Source organism: Theobroma cacao, chromosome 6 (assembly GCF_000208745.1).
Source record: "Theobroma cacao cultivar B97-61/B2 chromosome 6, Criollo_cocoa_genome_V2, whole genome shotgun sequence".
NCBI lineage: Eukaryota > Viridiplantae > Streptophyta > Magnoliopsida > Malvales > Malvaceae > Theobroma > Theobroma cacao.
The window spans coordinates 6029587-6053545 of record NC_030855.1 but is presented as its reverse complement, the minus strand read 5'-3'; the positions used below and the strand labels follow the sequence as shown (position 1 = coordinate 6053545).

General features: G+C 35.0%; 1 protein-coding gene across 1 annotated transcript; it reads left to right on the top strand.

The window, feature by feature from the left end:
• LOC18595550 (beta-amyrin 28-oxidase) lies at positions 2801–5645 on the top strand. The gene is made up of 3 exons (XM_018122649.1): positions 2801–3811; positions 4817–5004; positions 5121–5645. Exons 1-3 carry the CDS (start codon positions 2854–2856, stop codon positions 5421–5423), a joined length of 1449 nt encoding a protein of 482 aa, XP_017978138.1. The 5' UTR covers positions 2801–2853; the 3' UTR covers positions 5424–5645.

The window sequence follows — 23959 nt, the reverse complement described above, 5'->3', positions numbered from 1 at the left end:
TGGAACACTATTGAAGCATGTCTATAAGAAAGGAAGATTCCATACCAAAAATTTTCCCTATAAGTTTTTTATTGTTGAAACATGTTTAAGCATCTTCCTCCTTTCACCTATCCACCCTTTAGGCCCTCTTTCATTTTCTTTTCCTATCAATTCTAAACTTAGTGCCTTACCTTTCAACTTGTAATCCCCCTTTACCTCTTGTCTTGGTTAGTTGCCTTCCTTTGCCTATTGATTAATCATTTGCTTGAATGAATTTATTGAATAAAAGAAAAGTGTAATCTTGTTAAAGTAGGAAGAATACAATTTGGAATCTCATTAGATAGTTATTTACAACTTGCCCTCGTAGTGAGAAGTTTTTTGATATACAATCTAGTTGATGGTCTTCTTTTTCATAGCTTGATTCATTTGTGTTCATTATGTGAGATTTTGTTCTGGTTCAATGATAAAATTTTTTTTATATATGATTGATTTCATTGAATGAGTTTGTTAAATAAAAGAAAAGTGTAATCTTTTTAGACTAGGAAGAATACAATTTGGAGTCTTATTAGAAATTTGTTTATAACTTACCCTCATAATGAGAATTTCTTTGATGTACAATCTAGTTGGTGATCTTTTTTTTTTTCATAGCTTGATTCATGTGTTAATTATCTAAAATTTTGTTGTAGTTCAATAATCTTCAATGATTTTTTCTAGACGATTTATTTCCTTGAATGAATTTATATTTACTTAATATGGTTATACTTTTTATGTAATAGGCATATCATTTCAAAAGTTTGGGTTCATATGAGTATAGCAAAATCCATCACTTTTATATTTCACGGATTTGATTGACCAACCTTAAATTGAAATAATTTGGATAGGTAGGTCAGGTCCATAGAATATGCGAGATGTTGGCATTGAAATCTTTGAATAGAAAATAGACAAAGATTACAAAATGAGTGCTTTTGCTGAAGGTTAGTTTCCATCTTTTGGAATGTTCTAGTTAAGCTTAGATGATGCACGTGTTCTGTAATCTTTGTTTGTTTTCCATTCAAAATGAGTAATTCTACAGAAGGTTGGTTTCCATATATATATATATATATATATATTTTCAATGCCTAACGTAAGTCTTCAATTTTATTCCCTTTATTCTAATGGTGTTAGTATGTAAGATCATCTTCTTGTAAGGTTGATGGTCTTCCTTATCAAGTATTCTATCTTTGAATTTCCCTTATTAAATATGATTATTTTATAAACATATTTGATAAGGGAGCTATATAGATAGAATATCCAATCAGTTGGTCCTCAGTCGACTAGGAAGATGATCTTAATTACATACATATACTATGAACCCGGAGTCCAACGTTCAATAGATCCTGCAATGCGTGATGCGGTTAGTTGCCCATATCGAATCTTTATCGAAGCAGTCGTTGAGCCCTTCTAAGAATGAGGATGTGCGAAGAAGGGAAGGGATGATGCTAGTAGCTAGATAGGTTTGTATTTTTGTTCAATTGTATTCTTAATATACTTGTACATTTTTCTATTCATTGATATAAAAATAATAAAATTTGTATTCCTATTTTTATTAATTAAAGATATTTGTTTACATATTTGCAATATTTAGAATTATTTAAAATTATTTGTATTTGATATAACAATAATATCTAAAATTATTTGTATTTGTATTTTTAAAATTTTGAAAATAATTGAATACTTTAGTAGTTTATTGATGGAATTATGGGAATGATTATTGATGGAATAAACATTATCACTGACGAAATTAAAATATCATGAACAAAAACCTATGAATACCAACCAATCTTGCTACCAACAGATTGAATACATTATTGACCGACATTTCGATGAAATTTTACATTAGGGATTGATTGACGGAAAACTGAGTTACCAACAGAATGACCTTTATCGATTAAGATATTTTCGACCAAATACCAATGAAATATTCCATAGATAATTTCAATTACCAACGGATAATAGCCTTTTAGTGATAGAAGTTCTCATCGGTAAAAAGCGTTAAATATGATAATGTACTAGGTGGGTTTTGGAAGATGGAAAAAGGACTGATTATGGCTTTCCAATCATTATTGGCTTGTGGCCATATTTATTGATATCTTGATGTAATCTCTAGAATCAATAAAATATGGCTTATAAAAAAAATGATCAAAATAAAAAATTTCAAAAAATTACGTGACTATTTTATAAGTCATTGGAGAGCAGAAAACCAAAAAGAACTAAACTAACCAGAGCATTTAAAGTAAATTATCGTTTTTGAAACTTAACTTTTCAAATTTTCTGATATAATAGATAACATTTTAATCACCTTTGACATGAATATGTCACCTAGCGAGATATGTTGATGTAACGAATGAGTAATCTAAATCATAACATCTATAGGTATTAGTAGTTAAAACGATATTGTTCAGAATTGATTAATCAAAATAAAAAAATTTCTGAAAATTAAGTGATTTAAAAATTAATTTATTCTAATATTATCAATCATGCTCTGGTGTATTTCATTACTGAGATTTCTTAATCACAACAACCTGGAATCGACTTCGAGTGTGTACCAAACCATAAATTGGGTGTTTAACATGGGTGCTTATTTATTGGCTAAAGGTAATATTTTATGCTGCATGCCTTGAACGGGTGCCGTCCGAAGTGAAACTTATTGACTTGAGCATGGACGCTAAATTTTCTACACTCTACCAAACCCAGCTGCATTTTTTATGGTTAACCTTATTTGACTTGAAAGCTTCTTCCAATGCTTTCACCTATATATATGATATGCATTTCTAATCTCAAAATCCAACTCAAATCCTTCCCTTGCAACTCTTTCAAAGAGTGTTTGAACCAAAAATGGAGCTCTTTTTCCTATGTGGTCTCACTCTCTTCACCCTATTTGTCTTTTTTTCCCTTTTCTCTATCTTTTCCTACGCATGCAAGACAAATGCTTCCCAGCCAAACCTCCCACCTGGTAAAACAGGCTTGCCATACATCGGCGAGAGCCTTGAATTTCTGTCGACAGGCCGAAAGGGGCACCCTGAGAAGTTTATATATGATAGAATGGCCAAGTTCTCCTCTCAAGTCTTTAGAACATCAATACTAGGAGAAGCTACGGCAGTTTTTTGTGGCGCAGCTGGGAACAAATTCTTGTTCTCTAATGAAAACAAGCTTGTCACCGCATGGTGGCCAAATTCCGTGAACAAGGTATTCCCTTCCTCTACGCAAACATCTTCCAAAGAGGAAGCCAAGAAGATGAGGAAGCTACTCCCTAATTTCCTCAAGCCAGAGGCATTGCAAAGATATGTAGGGATGATGGATACCATTGCACAAAGACACTTCGAGTCTGGTTGGGAAGGCCAGCAAGAAGTATCTGTGTTTCCACTTGCAAAGAATTACACCTTTTGGGTCGCCAGCAAGGTCTTCTTGAGCGTAGAGGACCCTAAACATGTAGCTAAATTGGGCGATCCTTTTAATGTTTTGGCCTCGGGGATTATATCGATTCCCATAGACTTGCCAGGAACACCATTCAATCGTGCCATCAAGGCTTCAAACTTGATAAGGAAAGAATTGACTGCTATTATCAAACAAAGGAAAATTGATCTTGCAGAGAAGAAAGCATCTCCAACACAAGACATACTCTCGCACATGTTGTTAACAAGTGATGAGAATGGGCGGTACATGAACGAATTGGACATAGCCGATAAGATCCTTGGTTTGCTGATTGGAGGCCATGACACCGCAAGTGCTGCTATCACATTTATTGTCAAGTACCTCGCTGAACTGCCCGAGATCTACCAAAAAGTACAGTCAGGTAAGCTTTCAATATTTCTTTGTTACAACGTTTTCAAAGGGGCAGTCCATCACTCCCTAGGTAATTCTTCGGGTGCATTTGACTTGGAATTAAACAGAAGAACAAATTCTTGATGTGAGTGGATATAATATTATAAAATTTAAAGTTACTTCAAAAGAGAAAGAATCATTTGTTAAATTGAGTTGCTTTAAAAGTCCTTAGGCCGGCTACGTTTACATACCATAAAATTCTCTATTGCACATTTATGTGTGAGACCATATGTAGCATGACACTATTACACAAAGTTAAAAGGCTACAGACTGATTTTGGTAAAAGAATCCATTTGGGAAGATGTTCATTATTAACTCTTGAATTATTAAATGGCATCAGGATGAACAATAGTGAGTGGCATCAAATATAATCTTATTACATGATGAGTTGTTAATCAATAATCCCTCCAAGAGTCTTGATTATTATAATTAGAGATGCAACCTCTGAAATTTTGACCTTTTCCATATTCTTTCACTATATCCTCTTGACCAGATGTAATAGAAAACAAAACAGAATATAATATAGAGTATCTATTCACGGGTTTAGTCAGCATATTGAACTTTCTCTTTTGTGTTTTCTTTGAATATTAATTTTAGGTCGATACTTCCTCTCTCTCTCTCTCTCCATAATATAGTTTTTGAATAGATCAATTCAGGGAATTTGTTTATTATTAATTCTTGTTTGTCATGAAAGTTTGGTACCATGAGGATGTTGCGCCCTTATTCGGAAAAGTTCAGGCACTAGAACCATAGTTTTCGCAACAAAAACAAGTGGCGGTTCACTATTTCTTTTTTTTTTTTGACCAAGTCCATATCCACCAATATTATCCAGCTATATGTGAGAGACTCAGGTGTAGAATCCTTAAAGTTTACGCATAGTAGCCTAGATTCAGACTGATATATCAGAAGACCAAGGAATAAAAAACAGAGTTTGATGGCTTGGGTTGACCTCATTTCTGACAATTCGGGTTTACAGAGCAAATGGAGATTGCAAAATCAAAAGCCCCTGGAGAGTTGCTGAATTGGGATGATATTCAAAAGATGAAATACTCGTGGAATGTGGCATGTGAAGTACTGCGTCTTGCTCCACCCCTCCAAGGAGCTTTTAGAGAAGCCCTGAACGAATTCATCTATGCTGGTTTCAACATTCCAAAGGGATGGAAGGTAAGTGGACAACCTGTCCAATTTTTGATCGATAGGGCTATACAAGTATTCATATTCTTGCATTGACTATTGTTCAAAATCTTATTGTTTTTTCCAAATGTATAATTATTGTACAGTTGTACTGGAGTGCGAATTCAACACACAGAAATCCAGAATGCTTCCCGGAGCCTGAAAAGTTTGACCCTTCGAGGTTTGAAGGGAACGGACCAGCTCCTTACACTTTTGTTCCTTTCGGAGGAGGACCGAGAATGTGTCCAGGGAAGGAGTATGCTCGCCTGGAAATACTAGTCTTCATGCACAATATTGTCAAGAGGTTCAACTGGGAGAAACTGCTTCCTGATGAGAACATCATCGTAGACCCAATGCCAATGCCAGCAAAAGGGCTACCGGTTCGCCTCCTTCCTCAAACGACTGCTTAGTTGTTGCCTGTAATCGTTTCCAAGACTCAAATGTCTAAAGCCAACGACATGTTGTCAATTCTGCTCTGCTTGTATACTTGATGGTAGTGAATTCTATAGCATTCAAGTGCTGTTTCTGTGTTGAAACAGAAACCGAAATTCTGCGTGTAATATTTATGTTCAAAAAGAACTGAATAAGGCATCTCCCTGGCCTTAAATAAAGATTAAAATTAAGTTACTTAATATAGCTCTTGTGTCTTCTCTTATATTTCTATTTTGTAAATTAATTTTCTTTATTTTTTTTACATTTTTACTTTTTAATATTAAAAAGTATGGAATATTAATTCTATTAATAAAATTTCAAAATTGTAATATAAAACATACTAGAGTTAAAGATATTTTTTTCTTAAACTTCATGAAAGTGATGAAAAGGGCAAGCAAAAATGTGATGGGGATAATAATAATAATAAGAGTTCTTTTTATAAATGGGCCACATGCATAAGGCGTTTATGAAAATAAGTATTTTCATAATTTTAACTATTTTTAGCTAAGAGAATTAAAATTAAGACAAAATTACCCTTAATAAAACCAACCCACTTGTTTGGCTCGCACCTTAACCCGAAACCTATTAATGGGTCAAGTATGTTTACAAGGTTTGTAACTCCTCAGTTCTCATTGACAGACCGTACATCTCCATTCAAAGAATTCTCTTGAAAGCATTCCTCGCCATTTAAACTTTTGAGCATTTTTTGTAGTGGTAGAAGCATTTTGGAGTGGTAGAAGTATTTTGGAGTGGTTATTATTCGCATAAAGGTGGTTCACATATTGACCAATGAGAGGTAGTTCACATTACGCGGAGAAAGTATAATATATCTTTTTTTTATTGTTAACCATGTGGAGAAATGCTTTTAGGACTATTGTTATTCTTCATGTTTTTCATTTATGGTTTTTGGGCATAAATGTGGGCATATTGCTTTTCATATTGATATTTTTGTGGTTTGAAATTGTTGAACATAAACATGAAGTTGGTGTTGTTGGAATTTTTGGGGTTGAAAGGTGACAAGACATGCGTGACTGGTTCATATGTATGCGTTATCACCCTTTAATAGGAATTTGGTTTAGGGTTTAGTATTACGTGACTGAGGGCTTGCGTACATGGTTGACACTTTATGCATGACTGGATTTTGGCATGGCGTCACTTAGGGTGTGCGTGATTGCATTAGGCATTGCGTTTAGGGTTTAGCATTACATGACTAGTTGATATGTCATTGCGTGAGTGGTTGATAGGTTATTGGGTGAATATGGTTCAGGCATGGCATCACGTAGTGTATGTGTGATTGGTTTAGTTGTTCTTAGTATTGCATGACTTGTTGATAGATTAATGCATGATTTAATGTAAGTAATTGCGTGACTATTATCTGTATGAAAGTGCACAAGTGTTATAACTAAATGAAATTTATCTGTATGGCATTGTACGACCTACATTGCATTCATTCTATATTATTTTGGGTCAACTGTAATGCTTTAATATGTATATGTTGATTTACTTAATAATCCATGCTCGACACATGGATTAATTATTTTGTTTCAAGGTTGTCTAAAAACAATTAAAATTATTGTGAGGGTCATTTTTGGAGTGAGCTTATGAAGAGGGCTATTTTTCAGAAATTCCTTTTGTTTTTTTAATCTACAATGATCTTATTAATTAAAATGAAAATGTTATCTATTTTTTGTTGTAGATGGTTTAAACAAGAACAGTGTAGGATAATGTGGAATCTTTGCTTTGTGTTCCGAGGCACTCGTGGGGCTTCAATGTTGGCATTAACATCCACTGTAAGTGGTCGCATCTGCATGTGTTACGTGAGATGCTGTGTAAAGCAAATGAGTTGGAAGCTTTAAAGAGAACATGCTTTGGGCATATGATGGATGCAAAATCAGAGAAATATTTATTTTGTGCCAGTCTCATGCGCAACTTAATGCTACGCGGAATCAATAAACTCGGCACCATCGAGGGTGAGTTATGGTTTGCCATTGGTAAAATGAAGACCCGGTTCTCGAAAAGGAGTTCTACCTAATGACAGGACTGAAGTTTAGTACCCTACTGACCTTATTGTCAATCCTTATGCTACCAAGATGGCCCTCATCTTGATCGGGAGTAATGTTTTATTCGGTCAAGAGTACAGATGATCAGTGATTCCATGGTTGTTGACTCTAGTCGAGAACATCGACGACTGAAATGCGTTCCCATAAGGCACATATGTTTGGAGTTTGACCGTCGATTCCATGATGAGGGTTTTGAACGTCTAGCGGTGGGAGTAGTAAAGAAGAAAAGTTACCACCTCTATAGATTTATGCGGGCATTTCAAGTAGTGTGTCATACCCTAATGTTTTTCATTATTCTTTTTGCATAAGATTTTATGAGGTGAATAAAATGTTTCATAATTGATGTGTAGTTTTGGGTGTTGCAAACAATTCTTGATATCTGAAGCTTATTTAGAAGGCAGCGCTAGTCTGGACAAGTTTGCCTAAGAATGCTGAAATGGCACTATGATAAGAGGCCTATAGGCTTCCACGTCAATATTGCAGGTTTGGAGAGAGAAGACAAGGTGAGTCGAGAAACCATATTGTTTTTATTTTATTTAATTTTATTTTTTGTCATAGGGTAGCTAGGCTTCAACCTAATGGCAATGTATGTTTTGGTGTAGTTGCACGCAGTCAGGACCTTGGAGTTAACTGTGGAAGAGATTTTGATCGCAAATTGGGCTAACATTGAAGTCAATATCTCCATGGGGCAGTAATATATTCCTTTATGGAAGTTAGGGGTCAGTTAGAATTCGATCCCCAACAAAAGAGGAAAATAATGGATCGCAAATAGAAAAGTACAATAAGACGAGGCGTTAAGCGGAGTTGCACACGGATGTGAAGGTCCATGCCTAGTTCGCTACTACTAAGGCTCCTGGTGCTATTGAAGCGCTTAATTCTCCTCTTGCTGCTCCTTATGCTGCTTCTCCTACTGCTCTTCATATTGCTCCTGATGCTATTCCTAATGCTGCTTCTCCTCATGCTGCTCTGATGTCACTTCTCCTGTTGCTCTTCATACTATTACTCTTGTTGCTCTTGTCGTGACTTTTTATGCTGCTCCTCTTTCTACTTCTGCTGCTACCCTTCATGCTCAAGCACGTAACTCATTGCTACGTCCTCAAATGACTACAAGCTTTAAGCAAAAAATGCAACAAATGCAAACACAGTGGAAAAAGGATTTACAATCAATGTGGACGGAGATGTAGATGGACATGCAAATGCAGATGCAGTTGTTGCGGATAGAGGTTGAGTGAGACATGCAGATGCATATGCATGACATGCAAATGCATATACATGCAATGCAGTTGGAGATCCAGTGAGGAATACAGCTAGAGATCCAACGGGCGATGCAACTGCAAATGCAATCACTGCATTCGGATATCTAGCAGTCACTACAAGGGCTGAAAGATTGGATTATCGATCAATTGATTGACCATTATGAGGTATGAGCTTTTATTTTTTTTCATTGCATGAGTTATAACATATACGATGTATACACTATTTTAATGTGTTTGATTTTTTTCACTGTGTAGAGTCAGTTTATGGGTGAAGAAGATTGAGTACGCAACAAAGAAGGCAGCAGTATTGGGGTTGACCTTGGTGAGGCAGGGGCATAAACGAAGCAATTTCATCTACTTCAAGCTCACCTCTCATTACCCCGATCAAAGATCATCCTGCCAGTAGTCTAAGTACAACTTCCCCACATCCTGCTTTTGTCCCAATTCCACTAGAGGCCCTTTAGCATTATCAGCGCACACTTTCTCCTAAGGCTTCATCTCCACCTCAGGTCGAAAAGGCACTTCATCCTCCAAGTAGTCTAACTACAACTTCCTTGTGTCTTGCTCGTGTCCCAACTCCACCAAAAGCCCCCTAGCATGGTCAAATCATACCTTCTCTTAAGGCTCCTGTCAAGCTCGATTAAAAAATGGTATTATACCGAGTGATACAACTAAGTTAAATCGAGCCTTGAACTAGGTCAAATAGAAATTCTAAGAAAAATTTGAAAATTTTGAAACCCACAGAATGGCTTAGAATAGTGATTTGGAGTTCAAGGTCCAGTTTGGAGTCTATCAAGAAAATTGACCGATTAGGGACCAAACGATCATTTTACCATTTGATGATAAAATGGAGATTTTTAGCCAAGATTTGATCACATATGACCAGGAATAATTATATGAAATATAATTATGATTATTGGAGTATAAAATGTTGTTTAGCAGTGAAAAAATTACGATTCTCGATATTTTTGGAGCACAAGGGTAAAATGGTAATTTTGTCACTAGAGGACTAAACGAAAATTTTTATAAAACGATTTTTGCCCCATTTGGTTAATATTGATCAATATTAGTGTTATTTGAGGTTGAAAAGTAGAAATAATGTGATTCCGATACATTTCGGAGTATAGGGGAAAAATCGTAATTTTTTCGTCCTGGGGGCAAATCGATAAATTTTTCGCCCCAGCACTTGTCAAGACCAAGGGATTTTAATTGGGGTAGGATTGGATAAATATCAGAATATTTGTGGTGGAAAATTAAGAAGAAAAAGTCAAAAAGTTAAAAATTTGGGCCAATAAGCATGTGACACGTGGCATGCTGGATTATTTTATTATTTTCTATAGAAATCAGCCCATTAAATCCCCAATTCTCTCACCATATTCAGCCTAGGCAACCAGCAACAAGAACAAAGGGAAAAACAAGAAAACTTAGGTGAAAATTCAAAGAAAAAGTGAAGAAATCAAGGAAACAAGCAAGGTAAGTTAGAATTTCTTTAATTCTCCTTGATACCTAGCTTACCCATGCTTTTGTTCTTGATTTCCATAGTTGAATATTGAGTTATCATGATGAATTAAATTCTGAAAAATGGGTATGGAAGAGGAATTGTTGTTGGAATAATTTGAGTTTAGACTATGTTAGTGTTTAGGGATAGTTAAGCATGGTTATGAACAAAAACACAAAAGAAATATTCAATTTCTATAGGGTTCCTTGTTAGTCGAACCATGAGGGCTGAATATCAATGGGGGATTGTTTTTATTTCAAGGAAAAAGGCTTGGAAAATGATGAATTAAGGTGAAACGGTTATGTAGAAAACAATTTCGGTGCTAGTGCACCAAATGACCAAATTTTTCTATAAGGAACTGTGAGGGTTCTAATGCTGAATTTGGCTTTATTTAAATGGTATGTGGTAAATTAAGGTATTAGAGGAGAAATGGATTAATTTGGAAGTAATTTGGACACAATCGACAATTAATCGGTGATTAGTCGAATTTAATCGATACCGCTATTAAGTGGTAATCAGACGTATTTTTGTATTTATATATCAAGCATTAGTAATTTAAATTAGTTTATATCAATTTAGGGACAATATAGCAAATTCTTTGACTTTGTTATTTGTCAAGGTAGTGAGATGTCCGAAAAAGACAAAGGAATTGCGCTTGAGGACTATTAGTCCGAGTGCACCCGAAATCTGGATTTTTCGATATCGGTGAGTGGACTTGCATTTCAAACTTGTTTTGGGGAATATGAAAGATTCTATCCAACTTGTCTTAGAAAATGTATCTTGGGAACAAGCTTTTCTTAAATGGTTTGATGTTGTGATATGTGATTGCTATGGATTCATGCATTATTGCAATATGATGATATATATATATATATATATGTGTGTGTGTGTGTGTGTGTGTGTTGTGCATGATGAATGATATTGTGTATAATGATTGTAACCGTGTGTGTGCATGATGTGGGAAGAATTAAGTTGGTATAAGAGCAAAGGGATTTACCCGATCCCTGGGAACTTTAACGCGTGAACAGGGGAGAAGCGTGGCTCTCCGCCCAAGGGCTTATAGATGAAAGGGCTACCCAAAGAGGTGGAGTCGCCCTATGAGTGCTATAATAGGTACCGTTTGTCGCCTTCGTAGTGAAGGGGTTGAGTGGTATATCCATTCCTAGTGAAAAACTTGGTATCAGAGCCCCATTTTATGGTGGCGTGAGAAGTGGATGATGATAGTGCCCGTGTGCACGATGTGGAGGGATGTACACGATGGGACTGATTGTGCATGATGTGGGGGGATGCACATGATGGTGCCGGCTATGTGCACGATGTGGGGGGATGTACATGAGCCGGGTGTGATTATGATGATATTGATGTTTGTCTATCCAAGTATGCATATCTAGACTTATGAAATGAAAGCTCATGAATGTGATATATGGTTGACATATATGTGAAATGTGATACATTGCACTTTGGGAATTTTCATGAGTTTTATGTTGATTTTGTTGGTTTAGTAGGATGACCTTTTGTTGAGTGAAGGGAAACTTTTCTCTTGTTGCTCTGTCTCGTTGCAGCGAGAAACTTTCTGTCCATTTTGCTAACTTGTGGGTTTTTGCCATATTTCCCATTTCTTTTGTACCATAGTTGAGCATGGATTTTTGTAAAGTGATTTACTCATGCGGGGTTTACATGAAGGGTTTAAAGGAGCTAAAACAATTGCATGGTTTTGAGAAAATGAATGCATCATGATTTCGATAAACATTCCTTATGGTATGCTTGTTCCCTTCTTGTTCACTCACTGAGTATTGTACTCACGTTTTATAAAAATTCATGTTTTTAGATCAGGTGATTGTTGGACCCTAGATCGAGGAGTCCCCGTAGTGCATCTCCTGGGTATGTGTCTGGCCTTCGATAGTAATCCCTTTTATCGTAAATGTCTCCGCTAGAAGTCATGGGTCCTTTTGTATTGTGAATACAATATAACAATGTGAATATGTGTATGCAATGTAAATTGCTAAATACATGACTAGTATAGTGCATGTATATTATTATTGATAATACCATTGTGTTTTGGCTATATTCACATTCAGGAAAAGGTGTGTATGTATGCATGACATGATAAATTTGTTAAGCAAAGGTAAATTAATAGGCTTACTTGGGCTTAGTGAGCTATGCTCATTGAACTCATGCGTCGGTCATGGCTTGAGAAATTGGGTCTTGACAATATGAGTCCTTTATGAAAAACAAGCAAGCTACGTATAATGATAACAGTACAATATATTAAGGTTAACGGTTCTCGATTATTGATTCCATAGGTTTTTTGACGTGGGTATTATGTACATGTAAGGTTAACATTCTAGGCATTGAAGGGTATGAGGGCCTTGATTTTTTTTAGCGATTGGAGATGTTGAGTGAGTTGTTGGACAACCAACATATTGACACATGCATCAGCGTCATGTGTAAGTGGGCACGCAAGCACCATCCACAACTTTACAAGTAAAGAATATGCATTGTTGATTCTATGTAAGTATATTTTAATGAGATGTAATTATTAAAATCTATGTGGTGTTTATTAGTTCATGGCATCTAACTATTGTGCACAACTTAATTGACAGCTTATTTTGATGGGTTTGAGCAAAAAAATACGGCCTTCACCTATCGATAAGACATTCAAGCCGACTGAGGTAGTTTTGCGAGAACATGTGCTTGAATATGTGAGGGGTGGGAGTCCTTTGTGGGGTTTGCCATGGCACGAGGTTGACTCAATTCTCGTACCGTGCTTTGTCAATGGCTACTGGGTGGTAGTGCACATCAACTTGCTGAAATGGAATATGACATTAGTTAACTCATTGTACAGTCGGATAAATGTAATGAAGTTCAACTTGCATGATAAGCAGATGCGTCCACTAACAACATTGTTTCCCATTATATGCCACTAGGTCGGGTACTTTGTAAGCTTGCGTCATCAAAAGTGACCTTTTACGCAGATGAAGTATAAGTTAAATGTAAAAACCCCAAAACAGCAAGATTCGTACAATTGTGGGGATTGAGTTATTGCTTTGTTGTAGTGGTTGATCGATTTGGAGGATCATACCTTGAAGGCAAACGCCATAGATAGCCTTCGAAAGAGTTTTACCCTAGCGATTTTTGCAAATAGTGTGACTTGTTAATTTTATTAATTTGTTTATTCTTTTTCCTAATGTATAACGTAACATTGTTGTGTATCATCTCCAAATTATTCTTTGTTATATCATTTAAAAATTATTCTTTTTGTATTATTTAACAAAGGGAAAGGCAATAAAAATAGTTCGGTATTCATTGATGTGATAAGTAGATGGGTTCAATAACAACATTGTTTTTTTCTTATTCATATCTTAAATTCTGTTAGTGTTTTATGCAATTTACATATCAAAGTTCATGAGTTTATATATGCCAACCCCATGACTTTATGGACTGTGTGACATGTTGATATGAATTGTGTGACATAGGCATGTAACGCAATGCCAGCACTACTCGATACTGCGGGGGCATCATAGGTTGATATGGCATTACGTGAATGGAGTATAGTCATAGTATGACATATGCATTGCGTGAATGGTGTGTATGAATCACGTGACTAGTTGATATGAAATCACATGACTAGTTGATATGGAATCGCATGACTAGTTGATGTGGAATTGAGTGATTATTTGATATGGAATCACGTAACTATTTCATATGATATTGCGTGACTAGTTGATATGGAATCGTGCGACTATTTGATATGGTATTGCGTGACTCACTTATTGTGTGTCATGTTCGTTGAACCAGGGTAAGGCAATTATGATGGACAATATCAAACTGTAACGCAACCCTAAGAACCATCATAATATAATATCTAGTTGAATACCCTAAACCCTCAACCAGAAGTATGAGTAAACACATGAAAGTCAAACCATATATAGCCAAAAAAGAAAACTAATAAACCACAAATTGTTTACCAAACAAATTACAATATCCCTAAACTAGTTAACAATTTGTTCATCCCTAATCACAAAATGTGAATCTTCATCTACTATGCTTGACTCAGCCAGAACCAATGACAACCGACTTCTTTTTTCTCTAAGATTGTTGTTAGAGAAACTCATCTTTGTTTGTTTTTTTCGACTGCGCTTCTGTTACCCAATCAACTGTATCTGTTCTTTGCATTAGAAGATTCTCAACATTCTGTAGCCTTAATTCCAATGTCTAGATTTTATTAGTTTGGTTAGTGAGTTTCTTATCAATCCTCATAAGCATATTATATATCAGATCATTCGAAAAATGATTTGGAATAACTTTAAATGGATCAATGGATGGAGTATCATGGGCAAGATGAATTGGGTTACCTTTGACATAGTTGAATGACTCATCAACCCTCATCTCATGTCACTTTTTAAGTAGCCATCCATTAGAGAGATTACAAGGCCTACGACTGGTCCAATTAGCTAGATATCTAATGCTCTAGAGCCTTTTCTTCTTAACAAGAGCCTATATGATGTTTCTATATGGTAGAGTCGTCTCATCCCGTAAGGTGACTCCTCTCATTCTACTGATCATATATTGTGCAATATTCACACCCAACTGGGTTTTAATTGATTCCATCATCCACAAGCCCTCAATGCTAACATGTTTTAAATGACTGATCTTTCCTTGTAATGTGGACGCTAAAAAATTATGTACCAGCCTAGCTTTTGTAGATTGCAAATGATAAGCAGAACATGAATTTGTCATGAATGGTTCTGTTTTTCCAAACGACTCTTAAAATGGGGGAAGTCTATCATGTCCTTCTCTATACTCCATTTTCAAGAGCTTCCCAATATTGAAAATAGACACTGTAAACTCTATTCCTTCCAAAAACGCGTTCAAAACATATGAATTAAAATCACAAGGATTTTCAAATTCATTTTTGCTCTAGCTTATGCTGGAGTAAAATTTCTTAACAAGAGTCAGCTTATGCTGGAGTAAAATTCTTTAACAAAAGTTGAGCTATAATCCATATTTGGAAAGGTACTTAGACCTGAAGTTTACCCATGTCAAAAAACATATTTAAGTCATGCACAAGGTCTACATATTCATTAAAGCTTTCCCAATCTACCACTTTTCTGCACAATATCATGGCATTCTCTATTTCCCTATATCTAATAGCATATGCGTTGTTCTTAAATTGTGAGGATGGGGACGAAGCGTTACCTTGTTCAATGGAAAAACCGATTGATGCGGCAGGCAGTTCAAGAGCCAGTTTCCATTTCTTTTTTCATCATCATGCTTAATTTCGTGGACGTTGTCACTGACATTGGGTGTGCAAGAAGATGCGACCATTAATTTTGATTATGCAGGAGGGTTCGAGTTTAGGGTTTGAACTTACAACTAGATAGAGGTTTGAGAGATTTCTGTTGAATTATGGGTTAAGGTTCTTCTGTATTAGGGATTAAGGTATGTTGCATTTTGATTATTGATATTATCAGACAACATAGAAGAAATAAGTTCAGAATCATGGTGATGAATAGAGTAACAGAACCAAAGAACTATCGAATTGATGGAAAAAGAAATAAGCTTTGAAGTATGAATAAGCAAAGCGCACTATTTAAGTAAGGAAACTAAAAGACAAAACAACATTGTTTTGAATAAAAGGAAAATAATTAACTGACTAGTAGAAGCGTAGTGTTTTGTATAGCAAATTTTTAAATTTTAGTTTAGTTAGTTAGCACAAGAATTATGTACATTCTCTCTCTTACTTTACTATTAATCACCGTGTATGTAAATAGCTTTTTCAAGCCATTATTCAATTAGAGAGAACCCTCAATATTTCTCAAGTAAGGCATCATCTTGTCTCTTTCTTTTGTTACCATTTTTGTCAGATATGTCAACCTGTTAGCCCGGGATATAGGGTTGATGTTGGCTTTCCTGCCCTCCCGTTTTTTAAAATTTTTCACCTTTCAAATTTCCCCTTTCAATTTTAAACCCAGTAACGATCATTACTTCAGATAGTGCATCGTGTGACTGGATTTTATATGAGACAAGTGAATTAGTCTACATGTGATATGTTGTTTATGCATTGCGTGACCAAATTTTAGGCATTGTGTGACCCCATATTAGGCATGTTACTTGTTTGAATAGCGTGATCCTTTATTAGGAATTGTTTGACTAGCTATTATGTATAACAATCCAACTCTTAAGATAGTTAATGGTGTTTAAAGAATTGCATATTGCATGAACCGACATCCTTAATTGCATTGCGTGACTTAGACCGTATCTTCTTGTCCTCCATCTATGATTAGAAAGCAAGACCAATGGTAGATTGTATAATTGAATTTTATACAACCAAGCCAGGTCTTTCGCTAAAAATATCATGATGAGTAAACATACAATGGTAAAATGTATCTACACTTTCTGAGCTATGTGACACACTAAAGAAGCTGAGAATATCAAAAGTTCACTTCGTTATTGACAGATTGACCCATCATGTCTATCTTAAAACAAATTTTCCCTAGAATTTATGCTATATTAAATCTATTGTGGTTTTATTTAATTGTTTAGAAAGATAAATAAATTATGAAGGGGTACAACGCATTTGATGATCCCACAATATTATTTTCAAAGGCATACATCTTGATGTTGGTTGTTGTCAGATGTCAACGTATCATTTCTAGACTCAGTCAAACTCAAGTTCAAATAGTATTATTCAATGCAAATGTCAATGGCAGGTTGGAAACAATCCCTAACAACTAACGTCTGAGAAGATATTATCTTTAGGTACTACACCCAACACGTTCTTAGAGTTTCTAATTCGCATTAGACGGCTGTTTCGTGTGTGCCTAGTTTATCTACAAATTGAACATGCCTTAAGTCATCATTGTCGTTAAGCCGTCGGCTGAGTAGACGATGTTTTTGGATTTGTCGATGGACTTGCAAATGGAGTCCAGTAATTTTGTCTATTATGACCATAACTCTTGCATTGTGAACATCTATGTTGTCAACTGCCTTCCCTAATTAATGGAATCCTTTTTCCTTCTAAGTTTTCCCACTTGACCTCGCCAAGTTAGTGGCAAAACGACAATTTATTAAACGTCATGGGGGTTGTCCCACTCACTGAGATGCCCAACTAGGAAAATGGGAATTGCATATCCCTCTACCCAAGACTGAGTCTTGTAATAATCTGAATAGAATTCAATGGCTCCACATTTGCACTTATTGCCAAGACAATGAAATCATAGTTGGTGAACAATTTAAAATTTCAATTCATCACACACAAAATAAGAAAACATGAATATTCATACCTTATTACCGCCATGGCATGCATGTAGGGGAGTAGATCGGTTTAAAACTCACCGCATAAACACGTCTTGGTGGACAAGTTAATGACTCTGTCTTTAGTCTCACCTATAACTTAAAACTCCATTCGATCGATTGGTTGTGTAGAAAAGTGACATGCTTCATTGAACCGTATGTTCAACAAATTGGTAGCCCAAAGGTTAAGCGGCATGGTCAAATTCAATGCCTCTTTGTGCCAGTCATGGAACCAATGTTGGAACATGCCTCTGATGCACTCGATCAAAATATACTCCGCATTTTTCTTGCTTACTTCAGACACGAGTTAATATACTCCGCAATGTTGGATGTCATGAGCTTGTAGTGCCTTACCGGTGACCATCCACATGCCCATCTCTCAAGGCGTAATATCATAAGGCGATTTTAAGCAGGTTTACAAAGCTGTTTCAGTTGTTTCATTTGTCTGTTAAAATCGATGAACTTGTAACAGTTGGTAGCTAGGGTGAAAATCGTGGCAACATCTTCACGCTGGAACTTGTTTTTAACGTTTTTCCTTGAGTGGTAATTGCATAGACAGTGGTGCGCGTCATGGTACACTTTCTCAACTACATTCTTAATGCCAAGATATTGATCAGAAATGAACATTGCATTTTCAGGAAAATCGCACAATGCTATTGGGTAAAAAACCACAACCAAGACTCTTCATCCTCCACGTGCCCAATGCCAAATGCAATTAGATATATATGCTCATTCGCATATTTGCATATCGTAACAAACATAATACCATTGAATCTGCCTTTCAGATGTGTGGCATCGATAACAACTACAATCCATAATACAGCACTAAACCCCTAGATACATGCCCCAAATGCCCATAAACAATATTTGATCGTTGTTCCCATTTGTAGTAACAATTGTGACAATACTAGGATTTTCACATTCTAGCATATGAAAATATGAGGGGAGGAGTTAGAATGGCTCTTTTGTGAGACCAAAAATAAGACTGTCTACATACTCCTTCGTTTGCCAAGCTTTACCGTATAAGCATTGCAATTCCCACTTGCGATTCGTCTCTTATATTATTTCCTTAGGTCTTAATGGGGTTACATTATTTCCTTACAGCTTAGGGGAGATAAGCTCACCAATTGACCTCGCACTTGCAGTTCAGTACCCACCTTGCAAACCATCAACGGTACACATGTGTACTTTTTGGAACGTCCGAACTTGCCAATATTCTCCCTCAGGCAACTTTGTTGCACGCAAAGCAAACTTGCATGCCTTCTCCATACAAGCAACCTCTAAACGAGCATGACATGACTTTTTAACTTTAATCTAAAAATGCTCTTTTAGTGCCAACATGCTCAAAGCTTGTTTCAATTCGATCTTCGATGGAAACACTTTTCCATCATATAAGTGATCATCCATTGATCTGGACTCCTCAGTCGTAACTATTTTGAGGGATATCATATCTACCCCCTGAATAATCCATTGACGAGATACGTCTATATTACCCTTTCTAGATCACTGTCATCAGGTGAATGAATCTCGTTCTCAAGTGCGATGGGGTTGTCGTAAATAGGATTGGCAATTTCATGATCTTTTAATTCAACAATTGTGGCATAGTCATCGCATTGAACCTCTTCTACCACAACAGTTGTGACATGTTCTGTACTGCCATCTACATGATTGCAATTCGGAATGTCGTTGTACTCACCCATGTCGTCCTCTAAACAGTCATCATGTCAGCCAACATATTCACCTTCACAGTCATTCTCCAACTCATCGTTCCAATCCGTAATGTCATCCTTTTCAACATCATCTTGAAACTGATTAGATGCATCGTCATCACTCACAACCATCACAGTGTCGTTTGCGAATGACAATAGACCTATTGCATTTCTGATCCATGGTTGTGTTTGTTGCAAAGTGTTAGGTATTTCGTTCAATCCACATTCTTATCGAAATTGTGTAGACATCATTTGCAGACACCTCATGTGTGTACCGGGCTACTCAAACTCATTAGGATACGTCAATGGTGATTGCCATTGTTGTTTGTTAGGAAATGCATGGTGTGCTATATCAGAATAATTAACATTTTGTTGAAGGTGATTACTATGTTGGACACCAAGTTCATGTGGAATATCATTTGCATTTTGTGCCTTAACTGTCACAAACACAACAGCTGCCCTTTCATCTCGCAAAATACTTACTACATCTTTGTCATCCTTGATAACTGCATGTGACACCTCTACGACATGACTGAATAATGCATGTAGATCGATTTTATTATTATGTGAGTTGACCCCAACAACCTCTTTAACCAGCTTCAATAGGCTCAAAAATAACAAATCACTCCCTACACCCCTCATTCGTGTCTCACAACCCTTGTAAGTGTTATTGACCCAATGACCATCTTATGTAATCATAAGCTTCACATTTGGCAAGCCGCTGAAATTTAATAGAAAATAAGTGTCATAATCAGTCAATTTATAAAAAATTGCCCCTCAATGCATAAAAATGACTTACGCAATGCCTAAGTCACGGAATAACATAAAGTTAGTCTTGCAATGTCTAATACACATTCACACAATGCCCCAAAATTAGTGAAGAAATGCTTCAAAACAACATATGCATTGCATAAATCATGCATCGCCAATCTCACAATACCTAATAATAGGTCACTCAATGCCTAATATCCATTCACGTTATGCCAAAATAACCAGTCACGTATTGGTCCAACGTCATGCAATGCATAACAACCAGTCACAGAATGCATAAAAAGTAGTCAAGAAATGTCTCAAAACAAGATATGCATTGCACAATTCATACAGCGCTTATAAGCTAGTCTCGCAATACCTAATAATAAGTCACTCAATGCCTAATATCCATTCACGTTGGCCCAACTTCATGCAATACATAACAACAAGTCACGGAATACATAAAACCAGTCATGCAATGTGTAAAAAGTAGTCAAGAAATGTCTTAAAACAAGATATGCATTGCACAATTCACTTAGTGTCTAGTATCGTAATACCTAATAATAAGTCATGCAATGCCTAATATCCACTCACGTTATGCCAAAATACCTAATCATGCATTAGTCTTACGTCACACAATACATAAAAACCAGTCACAGAATACACAACAACTAGACATGCAATACCTAATGTCCATTCATACAATGCATAATAACAATTCAAACAATGCATAATATCCATTCACTTAATGCCTATAAATAATATAATATTCTAACTTTTGTCATCATACCTTTGCTTATCTTATACAAATAGAAAATTAAGAAATCAGGGTAAGTAAACAAGTTGTTCAACATAATAGAAATTAAATGTATTAACTCATTTTATGGAAAATATGTGATAAATCAATATTTTTATTCATTAGTTGAAAAAAAAAAAAAGATGATACAACATATGAACCATAGTTCATGTATTCCTAATCTCATCTACTATTTCATAAATTTCAGTTAGAATCCTGTTATTGCCTAGAATTTCTGTCTCTAGGACTTTTGTCCTCAGCAGCACTTTATCCATCAACCCATGCATGTCCTTCTCTATGCTCTCAATTTGGTCCGTCAACTTGACCAAAAATGCTGCAACATTGTCAGGGATATCTTCTTTTTAGCAGCAACCCCTTTCCCAATTTTGCCTTTAGAACATATGGAAGCCATGAGAATTTTGAGATTTTCTTTCTGATGATTTTGATTAAAATGGATAATGGTTCCCTCTATTTATCGGCATTAATGTTGACTCTTGGAAGGGTGTTCAATGGTTTTAGGCTTGTTTTTTGATGAACATGGTTAGTTCGTAAATCGATGCATTAAGTGTTTTAAAGAGAATTTCAGAGTTTTGTGTTAGCTAAATTTGGATGTTTTTCTGTATCGATATAAGTGGAATTAAAGGGGTTGAATTGGCTCTTAAGCATTCCTAATTCTCTTCTAATTTTACAAAATTTGTTATTAAGGGGGTAGAATTAGTAGATAGTCAACTTCAGCAGTAAGTAGATAAAGCAACACAATTACTAACAACCAGTCAGGCAATGCCTACAAACTAGTCAAGCAATTCCTAAAACCTCATCATGCAATGCACAACTCAAGCAATTCCTAAAATCTAGTCTCACAATGCCTCCTGTCTAATCCCACATTGTCTAATATTCAATCATGTAATGCCAAATAAACAGTTTAAGATTCCTAATAATCAGTCATGCAATTCCTAATATCCAGTCACACACCTTAATATCCAGTTACGCAATACCTAATAAATATTCACGCATCACCTATAAACTAACTGATTTCGATACTCCCAGCCAGATTTAAGTTTCTAAAGTCATATAATTTACCCATCAACTTTTGTGTTCTATGAATATAAAAAAGTAAATCCAAGAACCCATAACAAATACCTTGATGTCATCTCTGTATTTTGGGATCGTGAGAAAGTTGGATGGCGATATAGACCTTGATGGTGTTGGAGAGTTGGACGGCACAATATGGACCCTAACGGTGTTGGAGAGTAGGACGGCATGATATAGACCCTGATGGTGTTGGAGAACTAGACGGCGAGATAGCTAAATCGTAATTTAATTTTGAAACTTTTATTTGAATGGCAGGAGAGGAGAAAGAAACTGGGACCATTTAATTTAGATTAAATGGTTGAAAGGGTCTCTTGTTAAGTCATGCAAAAAATTAGCTAGAAACAGTTAAAATTATAATGAAGGTCATTTTTGAAGTGAGCTTATTAAGAGGGTTATTTCTCATAATTTTCTCTAATAATAAAAATGCACCAAAACAATATTTTGGTTTTAATCAAAAGATTCTCTAAAACCTAAATTTTCTAATTTTAACAATCAATAGAAAAGAAAAATGAAAAAATTACCCAATTAAGCTATAACAATATCACAGTGGTCATGATCACAGTAGCAATAGTTCAAATGAGAATCAATTTGAACACAGTTGAGAATCGAAGAAAATCGAGGGTGTTGAGCTACTTATCTTATTTTCCTTATATGTTTTAAAGGATAATAAAAGCAAAAACTTATTAATTATTTTTCATATCTTTTTCATTAGTCAATTTTTCCTTGACAATATAAAAATTTGTTGAAAAGAAAATGACATAATTAGATTTGATAATTTGAGTTTTCGTGTCTTAATCTTGTCAACATAATTAAGACACGAAACACAATAAAGGGAAACATAAACACAACACGAATAATTATTCGTGTTGGTATTTGAAACACGTACATGGATTAGTTTAATAATCGTATAACACAACATGACATGACTAACATGTTTATTAAACGTATTAATATACGACATGGCATAATTAATAAACACGATTAAACATAATTTGTTCTTAACGCAATTAACACAATTAATACATTTAACACATTTAACAAGATTAAATTAAAATATTTATAATTAAATATAATTTAATTATTCAAATTTAAAATTAATAATTATAAAAATAATTATAACAAAATAATAATAACATCAAATATAAAAAATTTAACATAAATAAAATTCATCATCATATTCATATTAATCAAATACATCATTAACATTTAACCTTAAAATACTAAAATCTAAAATCATCCATAATTTTCAATCATAATTAAATAAATATCACTAACCACGTTATCAACCATGAACAAGTCCAAACACCTAAACCAAAATCAAAATCTTGCTCGCCAATGTCACTTCCTTCTAGTTTCACAAAACCTAATGATGAAATGGAAACAATATATAAATAAAATTAGATCAAAATAAAAAAGTTAAAATATTCAAAATTTAATTTAAAGCATTAACTTTCATTGATGATTAATTGACATCAACAGAATTAGAGCATTTGACTGATATCATTTCTTTCTTACTAATACCTAAATTCATGACATCCGTAGTAAGGTTGTTCACTGCTATTTCGACAAATGTTACAAATAAAAAATTATTTGTTAAAACATGTAAATAAATCAAACTTACTCTAATCATGCATTTAAACACAAGAAACATAACCATAACTAAATGAAAAAAATGTATTACCAATTTCTCCAAGTGGCCAATCCTTACAACATAAAATTTCCTCCACAACATCTGGTTTAAATAAGCTTCGATATTGATCAAGAACTTGACCGCCAACACTAAAAGCAGATTCAAAAGCCATTATTGATACAAGAATGGCCAAGATATCTCGAGCCATTGCAAAAAGCTTGGGATAATGAAAATGATTTGTCTTTTAAAATTGTAAAATATCCAATTCTATTGTCGTTTCAATCCTTTATTCATCCAAATATTGCTCTAGTGGAGATTTGTTCATGGTAGCCCTAAAATCGCGTTGAAAATTGTCAAACTCCTAATTAATAAAAACAAAAAAATTGAAAATATTAAAGAAAAAAATAAAAAAATATTAAATTTCAAT